The 19,707-nt window shown below is 48.4% G+C and overlaps 1 protein-coding gene and 1 pseudogene across 1 annotated transcript; both read right to left on the reverse strand.

Annotated features, from left to right (window-relative positions):
* Positions 1–295: 295 nt before the first annotated feature.
* Positions 296–19,707, reverse strand: part of LOC128341975 (zinc finger protein 585A-like) — a 42,343-nt pseudogene continuing 22,931 nt past the window's right edge.
* LOC128341970 (zinc finger and SCAN domain-containing protein 9-like) lies at positions 5,494–11,346 on the reverse strand. The gene is made up of 5 exons (XM_053288702.1): positions 11,258–11,346; positions 9,908–10,458; positions 8,843–9,468; positions 6,614–6,740; positions 5,494–5,613 (listed from the first exon to the last, which is right to left on the reverse strand). Exons 3-5 carry the CDS (start codon positions 9,266–9,268, stop codon positions 5,597–5,599), a joined length of 570 nt encoding a protein of 189 aa, XP_053144677.1. The 5' UTR covers positions 9,269–9,468; positions 9,908–10,458; positions 11,258–11,346; the 3' UTR covers positions 5,494–5,596.

Raw genomic sequence — 19,707 nt, forward strand, 5'->3', positions numbered from 1 at the left:
AGAAAAACCGAATGTTCTTGTTCTTCAAAATCCGCCACTTTCTGTCCGGCCAAATCAAATCCATAGATTTCTCTGCAATCAAGTCCTATCTTGGAATAAGCATAATCAAATGATTCAGATTCTTCTCAATTCAGATAGAAAAATTACCTAACTCTGCAATTAAAGTCTGTTGCAGCGCAGAGATGGATAACATCCCTTCTTGAAATTGCAACTCCATCTTTCTGATTAATTCCCTTTCCCCTTATCATCAAAGTTGATGTGGGGGGGGGGAGATGAAAAACAAAAAAGGAAAAAATTCAATGGCACAATAAGCTGTCTTTATTGGGGGGGCGGGGGCGTTATAAATAGAAAGAAAGAAAAATCCAAAAATAAATCCCTAGTTAAGCACAAGTTTAAATAAGCTATCAATTTCTTTGGGAATCAAAGCTAAAATACTCTACTCTGATTGCGTTATACTTGCTAATAATCCTCAAATAATTTCCCTATCTGAAAATGACTATAAGAAAGCCGTTAACCTCTGGGAATACAAAGTTCAAACTCAATACTTTGAGCTTAATTATGCTGTTAATATGAAGTTGTTAGTAAACAATGAAATCAGAACATTATTCCCGTAATCTTCAGCTTGTTCATCCCTTAACCAAATAACAAAAAATAGAGTATTCAGAAACACATAAGTTTCTTATTGCCAGAACGGTATCACAGTTGCCCTAATTGATCAACCAACCATTGAAAGACTAAAATTGAAACAAAAGACCTTATGGACTAAGGACTATTCTATGGACTATCAACGAATATGAGAGGCTGAGTCCTCATGTGGTAAATAGTTAGAATTACAAAATGCACTTAGAGCCAATACAAGGAAAGGGGGCCCAGGAGACAATGACGTAATGAAATGACTGGAACAAGTAGTCTGTGAGAAATTTAAACCCTGCGCGCTGAAATAAGAAAAAAGGTCCAACTGAATTTCTGAAATTAAAAAGTCTTCTTCAAAAAGCGAAGGAAATTGCAGTCATTAATCAACCGTAATTAATGTCTCGTAAAGATCCCCCTGAAAGTCCAATTAACTCAGCGAGAAAAAGTCTTTTCTACACAGAGGCTGTAAAATCCTTCTGCAGTGAATGAGAGATAGTCGCATTTGTGAATAAACACTTCCAACGAAGAACCAGGATTACAATTAAAAAGAACACCATAAACTTAAAAAAGAAATATAAGAGGGCGTAAGTTTTTTAATATTAGAGAAAAGAGAAAAAGACAAGGCGAGACACCAGCAGCGATTACGCAGGAGAGCGAAATAAATCCTCAAACACTGACAGCAGTCTGAAAAATTACGACATCCAGCTGTAAGTAACAAATGGCCACAGTCTTAAATCTTATTCCAGTCTGAGTCCAGAGTAGTTTTTAAAGTCCTGCTGTAGTTGTAAGATTGCTGCAGTCAAATAGTAAAGCTCCATCAGGCAGGGGAAGATGTTCAAATAACCGTGCTCATTCTGAAGCTCAAAATAATCTCAGTTAATAAAAAGGAGAGGAGAAGGTGTAGTAATAAGAAAAATCAAAGTGAAAAAAGTATAATACTTAGGAGTAAGAAACTTCAAGAGATCTAGGAGTCCATAAATGATGGACAGGTTCATAGCAGGCAGGTTCTTGGTTGCTGATGGAAAAGCAGGACTTTCGCAGACCCGGGTTTCTGAAGATTTATTCCTTCTGGGTTCACCAGATTCAAGGGGGCTCCTTAACTCCGGCAACTCCCAAAGTTGGAACTAACTCTTCCCTCTGAAAACAGCTTTGTCCAGCTGTAATTAATTAAGGAATGCAAAAGAAGTGAAGGAGGACATGAAAGTCCCTCCCTCACAGCCGAACCTCCATCTTGCTCCATACCTGGAATTTCAAAAAGCTTTCGACAAAAATTCCTCATCAAAGACTTTTGACAAAATTGAATAGTCCTGAGATGGGGTTGGGAAAGAAGACTGGAGCCACGTGCCTGAACCACGTCGCCACTTTTGGAAGAAAGACAAAGTCAGGTCTTAGTACTCACCTGTCTCTTTGGAAAGTCAACGAGGGTGAATATTCACCTTTGACTATTATCCTGAGTGTGGACTCGGTGATGTTTAGTAAGCTGTGACTTGTGACTGAACCACTTTCCACACTCTGAGTAGGTATGTGGTTTCGTTCCTATGTGGACTCGCTGATGGACAGTAAGCTTGACACCTTGAATAAAGCTCTTTGCACATTCTGAGCATTTAAAAGGCTTCTCTCCTGCGTGGATTCTTTGATGGGCAGTAAGTCCTGGCATATCATTGAAGCTCTTTCCACACTCTGAGTAGAGTGTGGTTTCTCTCCTGTATGGACTCTTTGATGGGAAATAAGATCAGGATAGCGAGTAAACCTTGTTCCACACTCTGAACAGGTAAAGGGTTTCTCTCCTGCGTGGATTGTTTGATGGGAAGTAAGATTTCCCTTCTGCCTGAAGCTCTTTCCACACTCTGAGCAGGTATGTGGTTTCTCTCCTGTGTGGACTCTTTGATGGACAGTAAGTCCTGACTTATCCTTGAAGCTCCTTCCACACTCTGAGCAGGAATATGGTTTCTCTCCTGAGTGGACTCTTTGATGGACAATAAGTCCTGACTTAGCAATGAAGCTCTTTCCACACTCTGAGCAGGTATATGGTTTTTCTCCTGTATGGATTCTTTGATGGACAGTAAGTCCTGACTTACTATTGAAGCGCTTTCCACAATCTGAGCAGGTATGTGGTTTCTCTCCTGTGTGGTTTCTTTGATGGACATTAAGTCCAGACTTATCATTGAAGCTCTTTCCACACTCTGAGCACGTATATGGTTTCTCTCCTGTGTGGTTTCTTTGATGGTTAGTAAGCTTTGACCTCTGACTGAACCTCTTTCCACACTCTGAGCAGGTATATGGTTTCTCTCCTGTGTGGTTTCTAAGATGGACATTAAGTCCAGACGTATCATTGAAGCTTTTTCCACACTCTGAGCAGGTATATGGTTTCTCTCCTGTGTGGTTTCTTTTATGGTTAGTAAGCTTTGACCTCTGACTGAACCTCTTTCCACACTCTGAGCAGGTATATGGTTTCTCTCCTGTGTGGACTCTTTGATGGGAAATAAGATCACCAGAGCGGGTGAAGGTCTTTCCACACTCTGAGCAGGTATATGGTTTCTCTCCTGTATGGACTCTTTGATGGTTAGTAAGACTTGCCCTATGACAGAACCTCTTTCCACACTCTGAGCAGGTGTGTGGTTTCTCTCCTGTGTGGATTATTTGATGGGAAATAAGTGTTCCCTTCCGACTGAAGCACTTTCCACATTCCGAGCATTTAAAAGGCTTCTCACCTGTGTGGATTCTTTGATGGACAGTGAGTGCTGCCTTCTGACGGAAGCTCTTTTTACACTCTGAGCAGGCATATGGTTGCTCTCCTGTGTGGACTCTTTGATGGACAGTAAGCTTGCCACACCGAGTGAAATCCTTCCCATATTCTGAACACTTATAAGTCTTCTCATCTGTGTGGATTCTTTGATGCAATGTAAGCTGTACATTTTGACTAAAACACTTTCCACACTCTGAACAGGTATAGGGTTTCTCTCCTATGTGGATTCTGGGATGTCTGCTTAGATGTGGCTCACTAGTCAAGGTTTCTACATCCTGAGGAATCTTATTACTTCGGCTTTCCTTGTGGCATTCTCCTTGGACTGGGATGGAATGCATGTCTGGCCCTTCAGAAGGACTAGTCTGCCTCCTCTTCTGGCTGCCTTCAGTTCTCCTTCTCGCTCCATCGGCTGGTTTCTCTCCCTCCCTCCAATCACCTGCAGCAATAAAGAGAGGAATGGGGTGAGGGAGCAACAGAGTCTCACATCAAGGAGCAAGCCCAGCTGACTGCTGTGAGGAGACAACTGTGTCAAAGAGGCAGTGGAAAGGCGGCTCCTGCTAGAAGAAAACAGCCTCCATTGCAGGGGTGGGCAAACTGGGCCCTCCAGCATTTGCTGAACTACAACTCCCATAACCTACATTTTTATCTTGTTTATCTTGTCTGGGGAAGATGGGAGTTGTAGTTCCAGAGCAGCTGGAGGGCCCACTTTGCCCACCCCTTTCTAGTGAGTGGTATCAACTGGTAGCCACGTGCTCCATGAGATGCATTTACCACCGTTTGGACACCCTTCTTTGGATGGCTGAAACCTCTCTCTCACCCCGCGGATAGAATCACTTCAGCTATTCCTTGGCCGTCTTCCCTGTCCAGTGGGTGACATTCAGCCCAAGGAAAAGCTCTGCCGGGGAGAACTCACAGCATGATCAGCTTGACCAAGGTGCCCACCACACCACCAACAGCTACCTGTTTCTTCCTCGAAAGTCACCAGAAACGCTCCATCCCTTTCAGAGCAACAGAGGAAGCTGCCTTATGCTCAGCCAGGCCATTGGTCCATCTAGCTCAGGATTGTCTACACTCTACACAGACTGGCAGCAGCATCTGCAAGGTTACAGGCAGGACTCTCTCCTAGATTCTCGGAGATTCTGCCAGGGAGGGAATCAAGGACCTTCTACATGCAAGGATGCAGATGCTCTCCCCAGAGAAGCCGCATCCCCAACGGGTAATCCGACAGTGCTCACATATATTTATTGTTTATTTATTTATTTAATTTTTAACATTTTATATCCCGCTCTTCTTCCAAGGAGCCCAGAGCAGTGTACTGCATACTTAGGTTTCTCCTCACAACAACCCTGTGAAGTAGGTTAGGCTGAGAGAGAAGTGACTGGCCCAGAGTCACCCAGCTAGTTTCATGGCTGAATGGAGAATTGAACTCGGGTCTCCCTGGGTAAACCCTCTTTAGTAAAGGAGGCGCTCGCTCTCCTAAACCCGTTCTGAGAGGAAGGCTTCATAGGAGGGTTTGCTGCCATGGTTCTGCCGGAATCGGGCCAGATCCCAGAGGAGCACATGGATGTGCCAAACTAGGCTGGACTCCATTTGCCCAGTTTTGCATGTATGTTTTAATACCCTCATTCACTAGGCCAGGACTGAAGGGAGATCAAAGTTTGGCCAGCTTGGAAGAAGAGGTTGTGGAACTTTTGCCATTTGATTGAAGGTTTCAGCAATGTTGTCTTGTTGGCTCTGGTTGCAACCAAACACTTTCTTCTTCAAATAAGGAGCATATTCGTATTGGCTTTTAGGAGGACCCTGAAGATGTACTTGTTTTCCCAGGCCTTCAACTGAGATTCGATTTTTTAAGTTTTAATGTGTTTTAAACATGTTTTTATCTAATTTTTATCTTATGAATTTTAAATGTGTTACATTTTATATTTTAATCTGTACACCACGTTGAGATTTTTATACTAGGTGGTATATAAATTGAATCAATCAATCAATCAATCTCCAAGAAACATGGACCAGCCACTGACATCCCACAATACATTGCTACAGACTGACAATTGCAGAAATTTCTGCTTCCCTACATCCATCAGCCGAGGCCAGGAGGGAGGCTTACCCAGAAAGGCCAGATGCCCAGAAATCTCTTCCAGGACTTCCCTGTGCAGAGCCCTTTGGCCTGGATCCAGCAGAGCCTCCTCCTCTTCGGAGAAACACACAGCCACCTCCTCAAAGCTCACAGACTCCTGAAAAGAGCAATAAAACATGAAGGTCATTCACACAACCCAAGGCACTTAGGCAGCTCCCCCCTGAGGGGAGGGGGAAGGCAGGATTGGTCGAACTTCCCCATCACGAGCGTCATTTCTTTGACATGCTATGACTCGCATGCCCACATAAACGACACTGTGGCAGTCACCCGAGGTGGAATCAGAAGACCTCCCTTATCCCATAATACCCTGTGTGGGCAGTGGAGAGCCAACCTACTACAATGTAGAAGGGGCCCTCTCCCTGCCTGCTCAGCAGTTGGGGCTCTATAGTTGCCACTCCCGGGGCCCAGTTTTTTATGCGTCGTCCTACCTCACTTTTAGCCTGGGTTTCCAATGTGGGCTACCTGCCAGAGGAGTGCCAGGATCGGGAGCGATCCCAGCAATTCTCACAACCAGCCCTACCCAAGCTAGTACTGCCCTATGCAGGTAGGGTGGGTCATGAAAACGCCCTCTCGATTTCTGCATCAATATTGGCAGAAAGGTAGATGCTCAAGGTCCTCCTTTGGATCCTTTGGAAGGATCCAAAATTTCCTCTGTGGCTTTCAGAGTCGGAAGAGAGCACCTTTGACTGAAGCAAAGGGAAAGTCGGAAGCTCATTGGGGCCCAGAGAGAGGCAAGGTTTGCCCCTATCTTTCCCCAGTGATTCTTCTCCTACCTGATCTGGTGTGTGCATAGCAACTGTTTCCACTCCACAATCAAGAGGAGAAGCTCTAAGAGGAGTCACCAGCGAAATTTCACTGCCTATAAGGAGAGGAAAGAGGTTTGGGGCTTGATAGGCATTTTGCATTCCAGTGGCTGGAGTGAAATCAGTCTCTTTTCATTTAACTTTGGAACTCCATGCAAAGTTTTGCTTTGGCATTCTACTCTGGAGGCTAAAGAGAAGCATCTCCAACACACGGGCTCAAGAGGAACATACAAGGAGCCCATGGGTCTCTCGAGAGAGAAGAGCCCAATTGCAATACAACCCGTGCATCCTTACCCAGTGCCATGGCGCCTCCGTCACTCTCTGGCATGATCCCCCTGAACAGCAGCTTCTGCCGGGTCACCAACGGCACCATCTCAAACTCTGGGAGTTCCGGGGCTGCTTTGGCTAACATCCCATCTGTCTGAAACAGGAGAAAGAGGCAGTGGAGAGCATTTATTAAAAGGCATTCCCATCCCTCAGTTTCCGTTTCAATGCCCTTTGGGCAGCCATTTCAAAGAGCAGGAATCCCTGGGAACAGCTCAGAAGGTCCTTCAGCAGACAGCAGAAGAGCTTTGGAGGGAGAGGAGAACCCCTGCTGACTGAGCAAAGAGGCGCCTTTAGAACGTGGCAATTCTCTGATATTTAGGGGACGGACATTGTTCCATGGAATGTGAACATTCCTGCCTTCTACTGAATCAGGCCATTGGTCCATCTAGCTCGGGATTGTCTACAGAGACTGGCAGGGGAATCTCCAAGGTTGCAGGCAGGGGTGTCTCTCAGCCCTAACTTGGCAATGCCAGGGAAGGAACCTGGACCCTTTAGCATTCCAGGATGCAGGTGCTCTTCCAATCCAGGAGCAGCACAGCATCCTCCACTGGGTCCTGAGTGATTGGTGAGCCATTCTGGGTCATGGAACCATCTTATTATATTATATATGTATGTAAACCACTTGGAGCACCTTTGTTGAAAAGCAGAATATAAATCCTTGTAGCAGAAGGATCCTGAGGAGTGTCAGATCAGATCAAAGTTTATTTCGGTCACAGACCAGCATGTAATCAACAATTTACAGTAGCATTCAAGTGAGCAATAAAAACTTTACAAAACTTACAAACAATAAAGCAGAACTTGGCCACATTAACCAAAATTGTTTCTCTAAAATTAGACAACAAGAACTCTAAATAAAATTGATCAGTGTTGCCAGGACAATTTATTAACAAGGGGGAAATAAGCGACTATCCCTATAAAAAGCACAATAAAGGATTACATGGGCAGTAGTCTCAATATCGCCTGAACCACAAGGACAGAGGCGAGCTGTGTAAGGTAGCCTCTTATACTTTCCCTCTATGACCGTGGTAGGAAGAGGCACCTTCTTCTGGCCATCTGTGGGTAAAGGGGGTAGATGATCATGCTGAAAGGCATCACCTGATACTGTGTGGGAGATGGCAGTGGTAACCCCCTCCTGTATTCTTCCAAAGAAAATCACATGGCTCTGTGGTCACCAGGTGTCAACACTGACTCACGGCACAACTTAACTTTAAGACACAACCAGGTCGTTGGCAGGCAAGTACGTAACAACCACTTGATTGGGATAGTAACCTAACACTGAGGGAAGAATGGGAGGAGAGCAGGTCTTGTGCTAGCAAGCATGAATGGTCCCCTTGGCTAAGCAGGGTCCACCCTGGTTTGCATTTGAATGGGAGACGACAGGTGAGCACTGTCAGATATTCCCCTAAAGGGATGGATCCTCTCTGGGAAGAGCATCTGTATCTTCTGCTTGCATGCAGAAGGTTCCAAGTTCCCTCCCTGGAATCTCCAGATAGAGCTAAGTGAGACTCCTGTCCGTTACCTTGGAGAAGCTGCTTCTAGTCTGTGTAGACAATATTGAGCTAGATGGACCAATGGTCTGACTCACTGAGACTATTCACATGATGGGAGGAAATCGGGCTCCGCAAACCCGATTTTCTGCTAGTGAGTTGCTACGGTGCAGCTCCGTACCGCGGCTACTCACGAGGAGATCCCCGACCGGGAGGCTGAAAAACAGCCTCCCGGCTTGGGGGATTCTCCAGCATGCCCTGCGCACTCGCGCAGGCCATGCTGGAGCTTCTGGGGGTCGCACAGCCCCCGAACTCCCCGCCCCTGCTGGCTCTGTGACGGAGCCGGCAGTCATGTGGCAACTTCCTATGTTCTATCAAGAGTCTCTCCTGAAACCTGCCAAGTAGGGAATTAGCTAGAAGGGTAGCTTGTTTCTCTGCAGTTTCTATTATTAACAAAGCAGTTTGGGTTGTTCTGAACTTCTGCATACACTGAAGAAAATGCCTTATGGCTCTGCTCTCGGGACAATGATCTCACTCTCTAAAACGTCAAACATCTTGTGGTCATACAACGTATAACTGAACCACTAGCCTAGGAGGATCAGAGTTCAGATGATTTCTGCACAAAACTGGGCATGTGGTGGAACTTTTGAGGATAGTGTCCCACACACTTCCAGCCCCTTGAAACTACCAGGATGAAATGCTCTCTCACCTGCTGCTCTTCCTGCTTCTTCTCCTCTGCCTGGCTCAGGAGGAAACCTTCTGACAGGGCCACCGCCTGCGAACTGGTCTCCGCTCCACATTCTCTCACCCAGCTCTCCATCTCTGGGGGCAGGATGGCCAGGAACTGCTCCAGGATCACGAGGTCCAGCATCTGAGCTTTCGTGTGTCTCTCTGGCTCCAGCCACTGCTGGCAAAGGTGGTGGAGTCGGCTGCAGTTCTCTCGGGGCCCTTCAACTTCCTGGTAGACGAACCGTCTGAATCTCCTGACCTGGACATCTGAGCTGGTGCTGTCTCCTCCCAGGATCTTCTGCACAGTTCTTTCCCAGAATCCCTTATCATTGCCAGACTGGATGGCTGGAGGGCCTTTTTCTGTTCCCTTCCCTGATCCACTCTTTGCTGGGCTTGGCACATCCATGGTCTCTCTGAGCTCAGCTTAAGCTCCAAACACACCCAAAAGCTCTTCTTCCTCTAATGCTACTTTGCTGCCCAGGCCAAGAAGAAGGGGATGAATCCACCTCTTAGTCACACAACCCCAAGGTAAATTTGCTGGTGGCACTGAAAGTTATTGTTGTTTCCAGACAAGCATATAATTCACTTTCAAAGTCCAGCTTTTCCCTGAGAAAATGGGGAAGAAGAAAAAAACATGACGAATCAGAGAGCATCAAAGACCAACACCGTTTCATCTAATTCCTATTCAGGAACAGTCCCTACTAATTTCTAAGGTCCCCCCCTCCTTCAATTAAGGTGGAGGAAGGGTTCTGTATCATTCAAAATCTTCCACAGTTTAGTATTTGGTTCATAAAACTGAGCCACACATGGAGAAATTATTTATTTATTTAAAATATCTATACCCCGCCCCTCCAGTACACTACTGCTGGGGGCAGCTCATAACAATAACAGATAGAATATACAATAAAAGTAATAAAATTAACCAAATTGAGTAAAGAAGTTAAAAGTCAGGTTAAAAACCACAATCAGAATTAAGATTCAAATTAAAAGCTATTTTAAAAGCTGAAAACGGGAAATTACAAAAACTAAAAACTAATGAACATACCAGATAGAACCAAAGATAGAGCATTTAAAAGCCTCCTTAAAAACGTGTGTCTTTAGTTGTTTTTAAAAGCACTGAGGGAGGTAGCATGGCGAAGTTCTTCATGGAGGCTGTTCCAAGGCCGAGGGGCCACAACCCAAAAGGCCCTGTCTCTAGTACCTGCCAATCAGTTCTCTGTTAGTGGTGGGGCCATGAGCCAGGCCTGAGACCATGAATAGAGGGTTCTGGCAGATTCATAGGAGTGAATGTGGTCCGACAGGTACCCCTGCCCCAAGTCATGTAGAGCTTTAAGGGTCAAGACCAGCACCTTGAATTGAGCCCAGAAGCGGACTAGTAACCAATGAAACAGCTGCAGGATGGGTGAAGCACAGGATGGGTCTCCAGTCTGGAACACTCAAATGTCCATTGTTCTCCATCATTTTACAATCAAGAGCCTTTCTGTGCAATCCCCTTATTCATGCTTGCTGGGATGCAGGATTCCCCTATTTATGGATTTCAACAGTGTCTTATCCTGAGTGAGATGACTGGTCCATCACGCCCAGCAGTACGGATTCCTAGTGGTGGTCAAGGGCAATGGAAGGATTTCTAAGGTCAGTACATTGCAGACTTCTGAATCACTATTTCTCAGCACCAATTACCACCACCCCTCATATTTTCCAGTGCCCAATAGGGGGACAGCTTAGCCCACCCACTAGGATTCCAGGGGAAGACCTTTCAGCCTCAAGACTAATGTTAACTTCTATTTTTTCAGATCCTGGGTGCATCCAGCTCAATCTTCTCTGGTGGGGCTCCTACAGGGGTCATTAGGGACATCGGGAGCTGCCTTAAACTGAGTCTGACCCTTGAGCGATCTAGCTCAGTATTGTCTACACTGGCTGGCAGTGGCGTCTCCAAGGCTTCAGGCAGGAGCCTTTCCCAGCCCTGCCTGGAGAGACCTGGCACCTTCTGTCTGATGCTCGACCACTGAGCTACGGCCCCAGTTTTCTCAGCTCTTCTTGCCACCAGCAGAAAGATCTCTCTGACCTGATCCCAGAGGGAAGCCTGGCTAGAAGCTCCTTCTACGGAGCCACCCTCTCGGTCCAGCTCGTGATGAACCGCCTTTCCCAGGCCTGCTGCGACATGGAGAGGCTGCCAGCCAGGGCTTGTGCCTGGCACCTTCTGCACGCTTAGTAAGAGGTCTGCCAAACTGCCACTGATCGCCAGCCCCTTCAGTGGATGGGCCTCTGCCCCAGACTTCCCCTGACTTCCCAAGGCCTCCTCCTCTGCCTGCCTGTCACTGCTTTGCCTGTCGGGTCCCGGGAGTGGCGGGGTGGGGGTCGCTTGGATCCCAGATCTTCCCTTCTTGGCACTCACCAGATTCTCCCCCCAAGAAGCTGCTGCTGCGAGAAAAGCCAGACCGGACGGGAAGTCCCTGCTTGCATAGCCAGCCTTGCGTCTCACCGGGCTCTCTAGGAAGCGCGACTCTTTCCCCTTGCCCAGCGGTCCTCCAGGCAGAGGGGAGGGGCCACTGAAGGGGGATCTTCTCAGGCAGGGGAGAGAAGTGGGGGGCGGAGTCGAGGGCAGGTTCTTTGGGCGGCCACGGCTGGGAAAGGGGTTGCATGACGTCACTCCCTGCCACGCCCCTCCTCCTGTGCGGGTGGGGGAGCCTCGGAAGTAGCGGGCGTCAGCAGCGTCTGCTCCCCTTTTCCCTTGCTGGAGGGTGCATGGGGGGCGCTGGTGGAGTGGGGTGGGGGGCCCTTGGGATTACAGGCCAGGCGGGAGGGAGGGAGGGAAGAGGAGGCCCCTCCAGCCAGGACCAGCCCTGGTTGCTTTCGGACCTTCCCGCCTCAGCACTTTGGAGACAGAGCCACGCCTGGCCCCACTGCAGGAGGGAGAAGCCCGACCCCAGTGCTGCTCTGAGATCAATGTGGAGCCTGGACCTCAAGGCCTTGGGAGCCGCCGCCGGGGGCCCCCGCCAGGCCAGCATCACCCCCCTTCCTGCTTCCCTCCCTCCCTCCCTCTGACCCACACTGTGCTGCTTGGAGCCTCCTTTCCAGGGGGCTGATGAGGTCACCCAGCATTCTGTGTGGGTGTCCCTGTTTGGGTTCCTCCCCATCCACTTCGCAATGTCTGGACCAATATGAACCAAATCTGGAACAGTTGTAGGGTGACCTCAAGGGTGTTGTTTGGGATGATGTCATCCACCCCAATCCAAGATGGCGGATGCAGGGGCGTAACTATAATAGGGCAAGGGGAGACAGTTGTCTGGGGGCCGACTGCCTTGGGGGGCCCCCCAGAGGCAAGTCTCATGACTGCCTCCCCCAGCCACGCACCCGCCCGGGCTTCCTTCAGTTGTATTCATCCTCCGAAACTTATGTGAGTGTTAAGACCTGGAGCTACCAGAACAGCATGTCTTTCTCTAGTACCATTAAATGACTTGCATCGTCCACAATGTACAAAACCTTTTAAAAAATAATTTAGGATGATGTTCTGTTGTGGCACATAGGTTATACACACACACACACAAAAATTTACTATGCTTTTTGTTACCACTATTCAGCCTTATTTAAGATTTCTTTTACTTCATGAGCTGAGCTTCAGTGAGGGGAAGCCCCATTTTAAAATCTTGTCTCTGGGCCCACACCAACCTTGCTACGCCCCTGGGCAGATGTGTAAACCTTGGAGGCACCAGTGGGCTAACTTGTGAACCGCCTAAACAATTTGAACCCAATTTGCTACAGCTGTAGGGGCACATAGGGATGCCAAAAGGTATGGTGTGTGATGATGTCATCCACTCCTATTCAAGGTGGCGTCCGCCTGAACATCAGAGGCGCAAACGGGCTATTTTTTGGACTGCCTAATTTATTTGAAATAAATTGGGTAAAGGCAGACACATGAACATTTTATTTATTTATTTATTCAATTTATATACCGCCCTTCCAAAAAAAGGCTGAGGGCGATTTACATCAAAATAAAAACAAAATCATCAGTTAAAACTATTAAAACAGAAACTAATTTACAGTTAAAACATTTGAACAGTCAAAATCCCTGGACAACCAGGCTGGACACTTACAGCAATTAAAAACAATTTACAACAAATTAAAAACCCTGGAAGGCCAGGCCAGACAGATAGGTTTTAAGGGCTCTCCTGAAGGCCAGCAATGAATTCAGATTATGGATTCTGCCAGGAGTGCATTCCACAGCCCCGTGGCAGCTACAGAGAAGGTTTTTGAGTTGCCACCCAAACTGGTAGTAACTGGAGATGGACCTCCTCAGATGACCTTAACGTGTGGTGGGGATCATGTAGAAGGCGCAAGTGGGCTAACTTGTGGACTGTATAACTGATTTGAACCAAATTAGGTACAGTTGTAGTGAGTGTAGGGACACCTCAGTAGTGTAGTTTTTGATGATGTCATTCACTCTGATTCAAGATGGCGGAAGGATAATTTTTTGAGGCACAAGTGCACTAACTTGTGAACAGCTTAACCAATTTGAACCAAATTTGGAACAGCTGTAGAGACACATAGGGATGCCTCAATGGTGACAATTGTGATGATGTCATCCACCCCAATTCAAGATGGCAGACACATAAACCTTTGAGGCATAAGTGGGCTAACTTGTGGACAGTCTAACCAATTTGAACCAAATTTGCTACAGCTGAATTGACTCATAGGGATGCCCCAATGCTGTAGTTTGTGATGATGTCACCCACCATGATCCAAGATGGAGGACGCATAAACTGTTGAGGTGCATGTGCACTAACTTGAGGACTGTCTAATCGATTGTAGTAGCAAGCGTGACTTGTCCCCTTAGCTAAGCAGGGTCTACTCTGGTTGCATATGAATGGGAGATTAGAAGTGTGTGCTTTGTAAGATATTCCCCTCAGGGGATGGAGCCACTCTGGGAAGAGCAGAAGGTTCCCTCCCTGGCTTCTCCAAGACAGGGCTGAGAGAGATTCCTGCCTGCAACCTTGGAGAAGCCGCTCCCGGTCTATGAAGACAATACTGAGCTAGACAGACCAGTGGTCTGACTCAGTATATATGGCAGCTTCCTATGTTCCTAAGCTTCTGAAAACCAATCAAAACCAGCTTTTAGTTTTCAACATGTGAGGGGGGTGTCCTTTTTTTCTCTCCCCCTTCTGTTTTCTTCTTTGTTGTTTTAATTTATTTATTTATGTAAACTAAATTTATTTATGTAAACAGCCTCGAGTCTAAGGTGGTCAGGCGGTCAAGAAATTTGCTACATAAATAACCACACTCAACACAAGTCTCATTCCTATCACCAGTCTACTTCTCCCTACCTAGCCAAGGAGGTGGCCACCCTTTTTGTTTTGGTCATGCTGGGCGTGGTCAACGGGAGGAAGATGCTGTACATGTCCTGGCTTATAAAATGAGACTTGGCTTCCTAGCTTCATGGAGTTGCTATTCTTTTATCAAATTTGTACACCGCCCCAAACTTTTGTCTCTGGGCGGATAACAATAGCTTAAAACCAGTTTAAAACAGATACATTTAACAATTCAAAAAATAAACCAGAGATTATTGCGATGGGATTACATAGATCAGAACTGCACAACTCCAATGCCCCACTGGGGTGAAACCCACTGCGATTGGGTGTGTAGGAGCCAAGGTAAATTTTCAGGGCATTGATTCTTGAATTCACATTTTAAAAATGGCCATCACCAAGAATGTAGGGCCTGTAGTTAACAAAGCCAGTTCCCTCCCCAGTCCCCTCCCTCGCTAGCTCTCAGCCCTCCCCACCCCCAGCCTGCTCCCCTGCTGCTTCCAAGCTTGCGGCTGGCGCCGGCACCCATTGCCTTAGTGCTTCAGTCCACCTCACAGAAGGGAGCAGAGTCGAATGAAAGCTGGTCCTCTAGCTAGAGCAGCCTCCTGCTCCTAAGGTGGGCTTCACTTCAGTCGGGGCTTGGTAGAAACCCAGGCAGAGAATTTATTGTCAGGACCAAATCTCACTCTTGGAAGACTATCTTTGTATTCTGTCTACAACTTTACGACAAAGACAATGCTCATAAAGCACTTTACAAAGCAAAGTGTTGTGGCCAACCTCAAGGCCGTAGCCACCGCCATCACCACCCCTCACTGGCCCGAGGGAAACAGGAGAGGCCAAGAAGCTCTGGGGAGCAGGCAGGAGTAGTGGGGTCAGCAGGCTACTACAGGGGCAGCCCCTCCCAACCCCACTCGCCCTGGCTCCCGAGCCCCTCTGCTTCTGTCAGGGCCAGGACCCTGCTAGGAAGGAGGCTGCACAGGAGAGCCAGTGTGGTGTAGTGGTTAGAGTGCTGGACTAGGACCGGGGAGACCCGAGTTCAAATCCCCATTCAGCCATGAAACTAGCTGGGTGACTCTGGGCCAGTCACTTCTCTATCAGCCTAACCTACTTCACAGGGTTGTTGTGAAAGAGAAACTCAAGTATGTAGTACACCGCTCTGGGCTCCTTGGAGGAAGAGCGGGATATAACTATAATAATAATAACTAGCTGAACCCGCACAGAGCATCTGTGTGATAGTTCACTTCCTTTTTTGGTTTAGTTGGGAGAATTCGTTTGGCTGGTCCTCCCACAGCTCTCTCACTTGCTCTGTGTCCCCCCCCACACACACAACAGCTCTCTCGCTCGCTCCGTCTCCCCCCCCGCGCGCCTCTCTCGCTCGCTCGATCTCTCCCCCCGCGCGCCTCTCTCGCTCGCTCTCTCTCCCCCCGTGCGCCTCTCTCGCTCGCTCTGTCTCTCCCCCCGTGCGCCTCTCTCGCTCGCTCTGTCCCTCCCCCCACGCGCCTCTCTCGCTCACTCTGTCTCTCCCCCCACGCGCCTCTCTCGCTCGCTCTGTCTCTCCCGCCGCGCGCCTCTCTTGCTCACTCTGTCCCCCGCTGCAGCTGCCTGCCACTTCCCTGCACCGCTCCCACTGTCTCCTGAGCCTCTCTGCTTCTGCTGGGGTCAGGTGTTTCCTGGGCTGGAGAGTGCATATGCGCCCTGATGGAGACACCGGGTGCATTATCTATTATATTAATTCTCATAGACGTGCCTCTGTGGGGATGCGTCCCGGCAACCCAGCAGATTGGCTGGGCGGTGGAGACGCCAGATTGGCTGGCCACTTCGGAAGATGCTCGCTAGAGGGAGGGCCATGCAGGAAGGAGGCGGCTGAACGCTTGGCAGTCCGAGTCCGACACTGGGGACTGGAGGAAGGAGGAGGCAGCAACGGCCAGCGGGGGAAACACAAGCAGGCTAAAAAGTGTGGGGGGGAGCACGGATGAGAGAGAGAAAAAGAGAGAGAGAAAGAGGGGGAAACGGAGGAGGGAGCAAGCTGGGGCAGAAGGCTTGGGGGGGAGGAGAGTAGGGCAGAAGGTGGGGGGAGTGTACAGAGTGAGCAAGAGAGGCGCTGTGGGGGGGACAGAGCGAGCGAGAGAGGCGCGCGGGGGGGAGAGACAGACCAAGCGAGAGAGGCGCGCGGAGGGGAGAGACAGAGCGAGCGAGAGAGGCGCGCGGAGGGGAGAGACAGAGCGAGCGAGAGAGCCACGTAGGGGGGAGAGACAAAGCGAGCGAGAGAGGGGCTGTGGGGGGGACAGAGCGAGCAAGAGAGGCGCGCGGGGGGGAGAGACCGAGCAAGAGAGGCGCACGGGGGGGAGAGACAGCGAGCGAGAGAGGCGCTGGGAGGGGACAGAGCGAGCGAGAGAGCTCTTGAGTGGGGGGGGGGGGACAGAGCGAGCGAGAGAGCTGTGGGAGGACCAGCCAAACGAATTCTCCCAACTTAACCCAAAAAGGAAGTGAACTATCGCACAGATGCTCTGTGCGGGTTCAGCTAATATGGTTTCTTTCCTGTGAAGATTCTGTGAAGGACAGTAAGCCTGAAAACCTGAGTAAAACATTTTCCACAGTTTGGGATTTTAAATGGCCTTTAAAATGTATGGATTCTTTGATGCAATATAAGGTTTTGGTTGTGACTATAGCTCTTTCCACACTCTGAGCAGATTTATGGTTTCTCTCCTGTGTGGACTCTTTGATGGGAAGTAAGTTTTGCCTTCTGACTGAAGCTCTTCCCACACTCTGAGCACCAATATGGTTTTTCTCCTGTGTGGACTCTTTGATGGGAAATAAGTCCTGACTTATGATTGAAGCTCTTTCCACACTCTGAGCAAGTATGTGCTTTCTCTCCTGTGTGGACTCTCTGATGGACAGTAAGCTGGTAACCCCGAGTGAAGCTCTTTCCACACTCCGTGCAGGTATATGGTTTATCTCCTGTGTGTACTTGCTTATGAAAACCAAGCGTTGCCTTATGGCTGAAGCTCTTTCCACACTCTGAGCAGGTATATGGTTTTTCTCCTGTGTGGACTCTTTGATGGGAAATAAGCGTTCCCTTCTGACTGAAGCTCCTTCCACACTCTGAGCAGGAGTATGGTTTCTCTCCTGTGTGGACTCTCTGATGGTAAGTAAGCTTTTCCTTCAGCCGGAAGCTCTTCCCACACTCTGAACAAGTATATGGTTTCTCCCCTGTGTGGATTCTTTGATGGTCAGTAAGCTGTGACTTCCGACAGAAACGCTTTCCACACTCTGAGCAGGTATGTGGTTTCTCCCCTGTGTGGATTCTTTGATGTATAGTAAGATGTGACTTCTGACTGAAACGCTTTCCACACTCTGAGCAGGTATGTGCTTTCTCTCCTGTGTGGACTCGCTGATGGACAGTAAGCCTTTCACCCCGAGTGAAGCTCTTTCCACATTCTGAGCATTTAAAAGGCTTCTCACCTGTGTGGATTCTTTGATGGAGACTAAGACCTTCTTTCTGACTGAAGCTCTTTCCACATTCTGAGCAGGTATATGGTTTCTCTCCTGTGTGGACTCTTTGATGGACAGTAAGCTGAGACTTATGACTGAAGCTCTTTCCACACTCTGAGCAGGTATATGGTTTCTCTTCTGTGTGGATACTTTGATGTACAGTAACTCCTTCCTTCTGCCTGAAGCTCTTCCCATACTCTGAGAAGATATCTCGTTTCTCCCCTGTGTGGATCCTGTGATGGTTAGTAAGCTGTGACTTCTGACTGAACCGCTTTCCACACTCTGAGCAGGTATATGGCTTCTCTCCTGTGTGGACTCCTTGATGGGAAGTAAGTATTTCCTTACGACTGAAGCTCTTTCCACACTCCGTGCAGGTATATGGTTTCTCTCCTGTGTGTACTTGCTTATGAGAACGATGCGTTGCCTTATGGCTGAAGCTCTTTCCACACTCTGAGCAGGTATATGGTTTCTCTCCTGTGTGCACTCTTTGATGGGAAATGAGCGATCCCTTCTGATTGAAGCTCTTTTCACATTTTGAGCATTTAAAAGGCTTATCTCCTGTGTGGATTCTTTGATGGGACTTAAGCGTTGCCTTGTGACTGAAGCTCTTTCCACACTCGGAGCATTTATATGGTTTCTCTCCTGTGTGGACTCTTTGATGGACTGTAAGCTTGTCACCCTGACTGAAGCTCTTTCCACATTTTGAGCATTTAAAAGGCCTCTCTCCTGTGTGGATTCTTTGATGGGAAATAAGTATTTCTTTACGACTGAAGCTCTTTCCACACTCAGAGCAGGTATGTTGTTTCTCTCCTGTGTGGACTCTTTGATGAGAAGTAAGTATTGCTTTCCAACTGAAGCTCTTCCCACACTCTGAGCAGATATATGGTTTCTCCCCTGTGTGGATTCTTTGATGGTTAGTAAGCGTTGCCTTGTGACTGAAGCTCTTTTCACACTCTGAGCAGGTATATGGTTTCTCTCCTGTGTGGATTCTTTGATGGGAAATAAGAGTTCCCTTCTGACTGAAGCTCTTTCCACACTCGGAACATTTAAATGGCTTCTCACCTGTGTGGATTCTTTGATGGACAGTAAGCCCTTTCTTCTTACTGAAGCTCCTTTCACACTCTGAACAGGAATATGGTTTCTCACCTGTGTGGATTCTGGGATGTCTGCTCAGATGTGGCTCACTAGTCAAGGTTTCTACATCCTGAGGAATCTTATTCCTTCGGCTTCCCTTGTGGCATTCTCCTGGGATTGGGATGGAATGCAGGTCTGGCCCTTCGGAAGGACTAGTCTGCCTCCTCTTCTGGCTCCCTTCGGTTCTCCTTCCCGCTCCATCGACGGGTTTCTCTCCCGCCCTCCAATCACCTGCAGCAATAAAGAGAGGAACGTGGTGAGGGAGCAACAGAGTCTCACCTCATGGAGCAAGACCAGCTGACTGCTGTGAGGAGACAACCGTACCAAAGAGGCAGCGGAAAGGCAGCTCCTGCTAGAAGAAAACAGCCTCCATTGCAGGGGTGGGCAAAGTGGGCCCACCAGCTGTTGCTGAACTACAACTCCCATCACTCCCAGACACCATTTATCCTGTCTGGGGAAGATCGGAGTTGTAGTTCCAGAGTAACCTGAGGGCCCACTTTGCCCACCTCTTTCTAGTGAAAGGTATCGATTGGTAGCCACTTGCTCCACGAGATGCATTTTCCACCGTTTTGACACCCTTCTTTTGACTGCTGAAACCTCTCTCTCACCCTGCGGATAGAATCACTTCAGCTATTCCTTGGCCATCTCCCCTGTCAGATCTTTCCAGTGGGTGACATTCAGCCCGAGGAAAAGCTCTGCCGGGGAGAACAAGCCGGCGAATCTGCTGGAGAAAGAGGCCCACCACACAGCCACGCAACTCCCTGTTGATCCCTCTCCTTCCTCCACAAATGCACACTCCCTTTCATAGGGACATAGGAAGCTGCTTTATACGGAGTCAGGCCATAGGTCCATCTAGCTGAGTATTGTCTACACAGACTGGCAGCAGCTTCTCCACGGTTGCAGGCAGGACTCTCTC

Source organism: Hemicordylus capensis, chromosome 2 (assembly GCF_027244095.1).
Source record: "Hemicordylus capensis ecotype Gifberg chromosome 2, rHemCap1.1.pri, whole genome shotgun sequence".
NCBI lineage: Eukaryota > Metazoa > Chordata > Lepidosauria > Squamata > Cordylidae > Hemicordylus > Hemicordylus capensis.